This window comes from Dermacentor variabilis, chromosome 7 (genome assembly GCF_050947875.1).
Source record: "Dermacentor variabilis isolate Ectoservices chromosome 7, ASM5094787v1, whole genome shotgun sequence".
Lineage (NCBI taxonomy): Eukaryota > Metazoa > Arthropoda > Arachnida > Ixodida > Ixodidae > Dermacentor > Dermacentor variabilis.
Genome location: NC_134574.1, coordinates 125,766,253 through 125,775,360, shown reverse-complemented (window position 1 = coordinate 125,775,360; position 9,108 = coordinate 125,766,253). Strand labels below are relative to the sequence as shown.

General features: G+C 46.6%; 1 protein-coding gene across 1 annotated transcript; it reads right to left on the bottom strand.

The window, feature by feature from the left end:
- Positions 1-327: 327 nt before the first annotated feature.
- Positions 328-5,338, bottom strand: LOC142588838 (neprilysin-2-like). Its single transcript, XM_075700658.1, has 2 exons — positions 5,300-5,338; positions 328-2,337 (listed from the first exon to the last, which is right to left on the bottom strand). The coding sequence occupies exons 1-2, from the start codon at positions 5,336-5,338 to the stop codon at positions 328-330; spliced, it is 2,049 nt and encodes a 682-aa protein (XP_075556773.1).
- Positions 5,339-9,108: the final 3,770 nt, after the last annotated feature.

The following is a 9,108-nucleotide window of genomic DNA, read 5'->3' as shown; positions in this document are numbered from 1 at the left end:
CGCGTATATGCGAGATTAGATGCTAACAGTTAATTCTGAGCAACTTCTCCCGTTTCGAATCTGTTCATGTTCGTAGGAATTCCGGACCGAAAACAAAACAAATGTTCCACAGAATTGCAGGTATAATTCCGCTGGTTTCTTGATGAAAACGGCTGGTTTCAGTCGTAGTATTAGGTCGCCGCCCTAAATTAAGCTCCCGAAAGACCACTGTCGACGAAACAAAGCTTGAGAAGAAATCGCAAACAAGACTAGCACGTGATTCCGCTGATGGTGGTATATATGCAGTGTACAACCGAAATCGCGTGCCTTCTCGTTGCGTTCGGGGCATCAGGGGTTCATATTGGAACCCTTATTGCAGTGAAACGCCGACACGAAGCTCGTGGTCCCTCGAAGCGCCGCGTTGCAGTCGAAGGAAATCCGCACCCTGCTCTGACTGTGACAGTAGCTGATGAAGAACATCATTTCCGGAGAGAATGCCTGGTCGTTCGCTCGGTGCTCCCGGTGTGCCTGGAAGGCGCGAAAAGCCGGAAGGAAGCCTGGCGCTGCGCTCTCAGGGAGTGGATCTCGAGGCCTGGACGTGGAGGCGGCTTTGTGTGGTGTTGGCATGCTTTCGTTCGCCGTGACCTCCTCCAGAGTGACTGCCGGGTCCGCTGCTTCTATTTCAAGCGCTCCCGCCAGCAACACTGAAGAGAAGGCGGCTCCCAGACCTCCGTAGTTGACGGCAACGTCACCGTCGGGATTGAAGAACGGCTCGCGTGCGAGCAACATCGACGCCGTGGCTTCGTTGAGAAGCGAATCGTAATAGATCGGTTCCTTCGAGAACGAGTGAGGCAGCCTCTTGTCTTCGAAGTAGGCGTCGCTTCCGATGAGCTTCGCGTTGGCTCGACGCTCAGTGATCCAGTGGTCTAGCGACGTCGCCTTGCTCGTGTAGTGCGAGGCATAGATGCGCTGAAGTTTCTCCCGAGAGCGGTACTCGGGCTTCGGCCATAAGTTGATGTTCATACTTCGCAGCTTGTGTCCGACGTTCTTGCCGGCGAGCGAGCCCGACTTCTCGAATAGGGCGGCTGTCTCTTCGCGAACGTTGCGGAAAATTTCGTCGACTTGCTGCCTGACTTGGTGGGGAAAGTTGAGGGCGACGTGCTTGGAGAAGAGCAGGATCTTGAAGGAACTCTCCATCTGAGTCTCGCAGAATAGCGGTCTGATCAGGTCGGCCAGTTCTTTGGTGCCGTACTTTTGGACGAAAAAGCGGGCGTCCGCGATCGGTGCGTATATCTGGAGCACCCACCAGCCCATGTGACTGCGGAGAAGTGCGGAGTCGTGGTTGGCCGTGATGTAGCGAACGGCTTCGCTGGTGCCTCTTTTCTTGACGATGGCCGCATCACCTGGCCCGAGGGCTTTTGCAGGTCGAAAATACTCGTTCATTAGGTTTATAAAGTGATCGGGAGGCTGACCGAAGGCCTTCGCCAGCGACTCGAAGGTGTGGAACTCGGGGCCGGCGTTTTTGTGAACGGCCTCCAGCATGAACGTCACGTTTCGTGTGAAGTTGAACGTCAAGTAGGAGTCGATGATCTGCGATGCGTTTTCCCCGTAGTCCTCGTCGAAGTAGAAGAGGTACTGGCCGATGTACTGGCGTATCTCGGCTTCGCTTCCTATCGACCTGTACTGGCTGCCCCAGAACTTTGCGTACACGCTCGGACCGATGTAGACCGCACGTCTGCTTTTGAGCGCGTCTTCTGGAAGGAGCCTGGCGTCGAACCACAGGGGGATGTTCCAACGAACGCAGAGGTTGAAATGGACGTTGAACGGGTCCGCGTTTCCTGTGGGCACTTCGGGCCACGGAATGTTGAGGATTCGCAACAGCATCTTGAACATGGCGCGAGTCTCGAGCGCGTTCTCGGCGGACCGGCTTTCGCAGGACCTGAAGGACGACGCCACTATGCTCTCCGGCGGCGAGGCGTAGTGCGGGCCGCTAATCTGTCTGGCCGACGAGCGCATCCATATGTACTTGACGTCCCACTTGGATTTCCAGTACTCAGTCGCGTCGCTGTTTGGGTCCGGCAGCCAGCGTGACGTCACGAACGCCTTGAAGTCATGGCACGGATCCGCGCTAACGTTGAGCATTTCGACTAGCAGCCCTCCGGGCGAGAAGCAGTCGTGGCAGTCGAGGCTTCCGAGGTACTCCTGTCGACTGGACTTGCCGAGCACACCCGCGAAGAGGTAGGACACCAGGAGTCCCGTGACCAGCGCGCATGCGGCCACGAAACATAGAAAGCTGCAGACCCAGCAGTTCAGGTTGCCGAGACACTTCCTGTCCATGTCGCTGTCCCGTGGCGTGCACTGCGAGGTAAGAGAAAGGGCACGAATCAATACAGCAAAGAGAGAGGGCGGCGAGAAGGGGCGGGCCTTTGGCGTGCTAGCATCTGGGGGAAAAAAGGGTTCAGTAAAGCTCAAAAAAGTAGAAAGGGGCGAGAAAGTGTGGAATAATACGATATCATAAGCATCGCCTGTTCGATATGTCAGATTCTGCCATGTGTCGCTGACAACGACACCGCGATAACATAGGCGAGGAGACGCGTTTGTGGTCACAGCATGCACTTCGTTAGCTGTGTGAACCATAAATTGCTCACTTGCACCTAACCAGACACAATAGAGGGATATTTCGTTAAAAGGGTCTTGTATAAATGGAAACCCAAAACAAATATATACTGGCATGTACATTACTTTTGAAATGTCAGTTTGAAACACCCGCGTCGTTACCTAACTGTGACGTCATGAATGTTAGTGGCGTTCCGCGTTCTTGGGTCTCTAGTGGTGGAGTGAAATCTCTCGAATCTTGTTAAATTCGGTCCTTTGTTCACCTAAAATGTAATGCATATCATTTTTACCCATAAATAATTACTTAGGCACAAGCAGGAGCCGTACATATTCACGCCTAGAAGGCGAGCTGGTGTCGGAACATTAGTATGGTGATGCCAGCCGCGCTTGGTTCTTGAGCCTTATCTAGCTCCGAATGGTGTTAGCATTACTTTGGAGCTTCATCTAGTTTGCGGTTTGTCCCTACGTTTGTCCACGCCTAACATCCGCCGTTTCGCCGTTCTAGTAATCTTTTATAAAACATATCATGAACAGTTACCCAACCACCCTAAGATTGATGTCTGATGTCACTCAAGTCAGAAATCGTCCCTAAATGGTGTATGTGTGGCCAGCTTTAATGCGATTGGCACTTTTAAGGTATTTCACGTACTTTCCGAGGGTTAAGTGTCTAATACCCTAACTTTTTCGCGCCAACCTGACTTACTGTGCAGCCCGTGGCTCTACGCAGTCCATGCTACTGTGCAGCCCTTGGCTCCATGCGCCGCTCTTTATTGAACCTCTTTCACGCCTACATCAGTATTCAAAATCAGTATGTTCCATTAGTTATGCACCTCTTTTCAAAGGACTTCTTTGATGCCAACTTGTGCCATTAGATGGCTGCCGCTCTTCAGTGAACGTTTCCTACGCCCGCTTTATGCACTGTTGATGCACCACTGGGAATTGGCCGCTTTCATTGGCCCTCTCGGACAGCTCACTATGGCACTATGGCAATGACAGAAGAATTATTTAAAATTTCTGCGCGGCTTGAGTGGAATCGTCCAAGTCATTGATGGAGTGTTAGCTAAAAAGGCGAACCATTTCCATTAAGCTTATTTGCATTACATACATGGAATACGAGAGCCTACGCTAACAATCACATTAAAGTGCCTTCTTGTAAACATTTTTATAGGAAGAGATCATTGAAATTTAATTGGGCCATAATTTGAAATTATACGCCGAATAATGTTAAAGCTGATCGCTTTTTACCAGCAATGACGAAAAAATATAAATTATGGGGCTTTACGTGCCAAAATCACTTTCTGATTATGAGGCATGCCGTGTTGGAGGACTCCGGAAATTTGCACCACCTGGGGTTCTTTAACGTGCTCCTAAATATAAGTACATGGCCGTTTTCGCCTCCATCGAAATGCGGCTGCCGTGGCCGGGATTCGTTGCCGCGACCTCGTGCTCAGCAGCCGAACACCATAGCCACTGGGTAAACCAGCAATGACGAGGTTCTCATTCAATATTTAAATAAGTATTTTTGACAAGAAATTACGAGCTTAATGTCCAGTTATTGGTATTTTTATAGGTTTTGTTATGCGCCGTATATTATGTTGCTGCAAATAAAAAGTACGCGTTTCGCTAAATGGATCCACCATTAGCCGCGAAGGTTGTAGGCTGCAAGAATAATTTATGTATGTTTAGTGAATTCCTTGGCGGAAATAAATGAAAGCAAAATAAAAACTGAAATGAATCTGCAATAAATCTATATAAATTAAAGTTGTCTGAATGTACATTCAGACAACCATCACAAGCGCGGACTTCGCGGCGTCGTCACTGAATGACGCTGCGTGTTCAGTCGGAAGCGCAAGGTTATGAATACGCACACACCCACGTCTCAAACGCAACGCGTCTCTGCGGCGGCAATACAGTGGATCGCCGCATTGCGTCAGTGCTAATCGCATTACCGTCGACATTCATCGTGAGACGAATTCTGCCGGACCTCCTGTTATTGTGCCTTTAAGAAGCAGCCTAACTTTAGCGTGGTCTCTACTCTAATTCCACCCATTGAAACATTGTAATATGCAAAAATGCTTTTTCTGAGGTAACGTCTTGGCTAATATTATTAGAATATTCTTATTATTACTATTATTATTATTTTTAGTTGCAATTCAGAAAGAAAGTTATATTGGAGTCACTGTGGGCAGCGGAATGTTGACTTAGAACATCAATGTTTTTACATAAGTTAGAAGCTTACGAATACGTAACTTTGCAACGAAAACAAATATTGTAGATGTATAAGCTGTATCTGGTAAATAAATTTAAAGCGCGCAAATTTGATGTACTAGTTAATGTTACGTGATTCTTTCACAACGTTTAGAAGTGTTTCGCAAACGTCCACTGATATAATATTGGTGTTATTAAAAGCCATGTGTCATAAATCAAATTTCTCTGCTTTATATGTACCGCTAGATGCAATTTACAGAGTTGTTATATCAGTATTCGTCGCTGAGTTGGAGATTCAAACTTGACAGTGTCATTTTCTTAAAGTTTGCAATATTAAACAAATTTTTGTTGAACTATTACTGCCTAAATAAAAAAAAAATCCGCTTGCAAGAGTCACTGCTGACTATAACTCTTTTTCGTTTACACGCAACAAATCTCGTGAAATTTGGTGGAGTGCTTAGCGAGAAAGTCGATTTCTCATTTCCCATGTACTTACATAGAAGCCCCGGGGCAAGAGCTCCGTCTCAAACTGCATGTGGAGATAGTACCGATGGACGTCTTGTCACCAAGAACGAAGGGGTCGCAAATGATAAGATACGTAGGGTCGCCACCTTAACCTTTGGGCGCCTACTCCTAGCGGCGTTGTTGTTTATGAACTGTCGTGCCATAAACTAATATTGCACCCACAAGGAAGGCTTGCATTGATATTCGAATGGTACCAGCGACTGAACTTAGCTAGGACAGATAACTTTCCCTCGCCCAATATCCAACAGTTATATATAAAAAACTTTGAAAACCGTGACGTCACATTCACATAACGAAGCAAAGGTTTGGGCGCAAGTGGAAAAAATAAACCTAGGATCTCCATTTCCTTCCCCAGTAATCTGCAGTTCCCGCCAAAGAAACTGCCAAACAACTCTTAAATAATATTTTTTTCCGTTATGACTTTGCTTAGTGTTGCCCAATAGTGTCTCTTTAGGCAACGACCCTCCTAGTTACAGTTACAGCTGCTGCAGCTGTTGTGCCCTCAGGTAGTTCTTAATAATAAAAGCGCTCGTCTCCGCATTTTTCGTAGATTCCGACATCAGGACTGCCTCCGTCGCGTCGTAGGGCAGAAAGTGTTCGCAACAATCACTCTTCCAGTGGCTTCACTTCTTTCTGTACATTATGTGTTACAAATGTGATAAAGCGACGTCACTTCACTTTCGTTTGATTTCCGAAGGTGGTGCTCAAAATAATTCGTGGTTTCAAGTGCGGAGACTTTCACGATTTGGCACGTAGTTCTAGAAGTGCAGCGTACGGAAGCACTGTCACGTTCCGTAGCTGTGCTAGATAATTTTGAAGACAAGGTCTTCTAAGCCGATTTCACACGGTGTTGGCGCATCTGGGATCTGGTAACCTTGTAAGCACTTCCAGATGAAAAACAGCCCTTTTGCGCCCCCAGAACATCGTAGCTAGTCGGAGCAAATAGAAAAATGTATTTAGCAAATACAGTTAGGCTAGTCGGTGTTTAGTATAGACTTGATGCACTTACCAGCGCGAGAAAAACAAAGGACGACAGGACGAAAGCGCACTGTCCTTTCTGGTTCTTGCTGTTGTGCGATGTTTCTCACGCTATAGTTAATGATGTCTGCAGTATGAAAACCTAGGTGTCAACGCGACAAAAGAAAAGGAAGACATAGTCGCAAAGTAGGTAAAAGAAAATATGATGCGGGCGTAATTAGCGCCAATATAGTCGAAATTCACCGCATGCGGGCATAGTGCCCCTCTAAAGCGTGCACCGCCCCAGGGAGAGTCATGCTGAGGCAAAGCCGCCATACGGCATATTTTTGTGAAATAGAGCGATCTCGTTTGGGCTAAGTTGCGTTCGCGCGAATCAATCATGTCTGGAAAGCAGCCTCGCGGGTGCCTTCATAAAGCGAGAATTAGTCGCTGAGTAGATAAAATTAAGAGAACGAGGGTAATTAGCTCCAATATTGTCGAAATCTAAGCACATTGCACCATAGACTACGTCATTTGCCGAATTGGCTCGCCTGGCGGTCTCTTGGCAAGACAAATTTAGGTTCCACCAAGCGCCCGCACTAAGCAGGAAAGGTCGCCGTAATTGCGAGTGAAATGAATAAGGTACGAAGTGAGCGAATCAAGATGGAAAGAGAGACCTAAGGAGACAGTAGAGAGAGATATCGTCAACGTCGAATCAATAATCGAAGTATTTGAGCCGCCGCGTGCCTACATTAAACGCGGGTCTATTACGACCAGGTGACCGCGCCGGGCCCGACGGTCCCAGTCTCACATCTTCAAAAAACCTCAACGAGAAGCTAAGGCACTCCAGCGTCCCTTGTTCACTGTCGAAGATGCACGCACGCTGCCCTCGTACTTACTGGCATCGCCGATATCCGGTGGTGCTCGGGTCTCATCACGGCAGCCGTTTTGCTTTGGTTCGCTTTGCTTCGCTTTACTTCGCTTTGCTTCGCTTTGCTTTCCTCCGAGACTGGCTCACACCCACTATGGCCTATTGGCCAAGAATGGGGTGATTTAAGAAAAAGATCATCAGAGTCTCAAAAGAATCACCATTGATAAATTTTGAATGAATAAAGAAATGAATTGCAAAAAAATTTGAATTTTAGAAGGAACTCGTCCTGATTTAATAATATACCCCATGAGAGCTGCACCAACATCCATATGATAATATTCATGTTCCTGGTCTTCTTCCCTAGGGAAATGGAGCAACCCACCTTGGGGGATCGGCCGCGGATCGCGCGGTGGAGGAACTGTTAGCATTTTTTAAAAATAAGCTAGGGTGAAGTGAAATAAGCATCTTGCAAATGGAATTTAAGATGTCTACCGTTGCAGGTATGATAAATGAATTATCTAGGTATTTTGTGAATTTTGTGAGCATATTAAGTATTTGGAAGAATTCTAACATGCAGTACGTTTTGTCTCATGCAGAAAGATGCAGATGGCTTCACAAACGTTCCTGTGGCTGTAACCCAGTACTTGCCCCCAAGGAAGAGCTACAGGAAAAGTCAAATTCAAGCCAAAGTTTTGCAAGAGTCCTTCTCAGAAATCTGTTCCGCTGAGTAATGAAACGGCGGCATGTCGAAAGGAAGTGCTCTGGAGATTCATTCTAATTGCATAAGGGGCACAAGGGCGATATAGCCAGACCACACCTGTGGAGGTAAAAGTTCTTTGGGGGGACTCGGCACCGTTGTCTTGCAATCGTTACTTTAATTCTTCTAGAGGAGCACCATTTGTTGTTACAAGAAAACTGCGAGGCGGGAAATCAGATGTTGATATTAATAATGAGTGCGCGAATTTATTTGTAGTAGTACATTTTATGAATCGCGCCACAGTGATTAAAGCTGATGTAGGTAAAGTGGGGATTATAGGACCATCGTGGGATGCTACTGCGAGGGTGTCTGCATATTCGTTCAACGCTAGAGAAGAGTTTGTTGGCTTGCTCTTCTACTTCAGCTAAGGCTATGGCGCATGCCCACTGCGGCAGGTTGCCGTAAATGATGTACCAAATTTTTTCAAAGTGGCACGATTGAAACGAAGGATGAAGAACATCATGTTAGCTTTAATTTAAACGACGAAGTATTAAGGACGGCGTAAGAATGAAATTGGAGGGAAACATGCGTTGCCGCAATCGGGCGACGAATCCAAATCGCTCACGCGCGGCCATAGTACACAAATCTTGCGGCTCTTTAGCTATTAAGCTATCGCGACTGCTACCCCTTCCATCAACGTTTTCTGGGTATTTTTGTAGGCGTACAAGATTAGTTGGCGGAGTTTTAACTGGGAGGCAGTGAAGGAACACGCCTTGTGGATGTCATAGTGGAAGCAAAGGGAGAAATTGACACTGACGATTGCGTTCTGGCAGCATTATATTATATTTATTATAATGAAAAATATATTTCGATGAAACGGCATTTTAGTGCTTACAGTGTATAACCGAAATTGTAATGGTGTGTTGGAAGGGGCCCTGTAACCGCGGGCCGCACGTAGTATGTCAGTATAACCACAGCCAACTTATCGGTCAGTTACCTGAATGAAGCTCACTTATTGGTTGAATAGACACTAAAGATAAACGCTTAAATCAGTTTTGACTAAAATGTGATTTCGCCGAAAGCTACATTCTTTAATTTGATGTAACATCATCATTCCAAAAAAAAAAACGTTTTCCAATATTTTCACGACGAAGCACCATTGCCAGGCCGTTAGCAAAATGACATTTATTTTCCTGTATTTGTTTAGTACGCCTGCCGTTGTAGAGCCTAGCAGACGTTGTGAAAACGTGCTAAG

Bases quoted from the DNA above. Each gene is read 5' to 3' on its own strand.
- LOC142588838 (XM_075700658.1), bottom strand. From the start codon at position 5,338: ATGCAGTTTGAGACGGAGCTCTTGCCCCGGGGCTTCTAT. The intron at 2,338-5,299 runs GTAAGTACATGG...CTTACCTCGCAG, and splicing joins TCTTGCCCCGGGGCTTCTAT to TGCACGCCACGGGACAGCGA.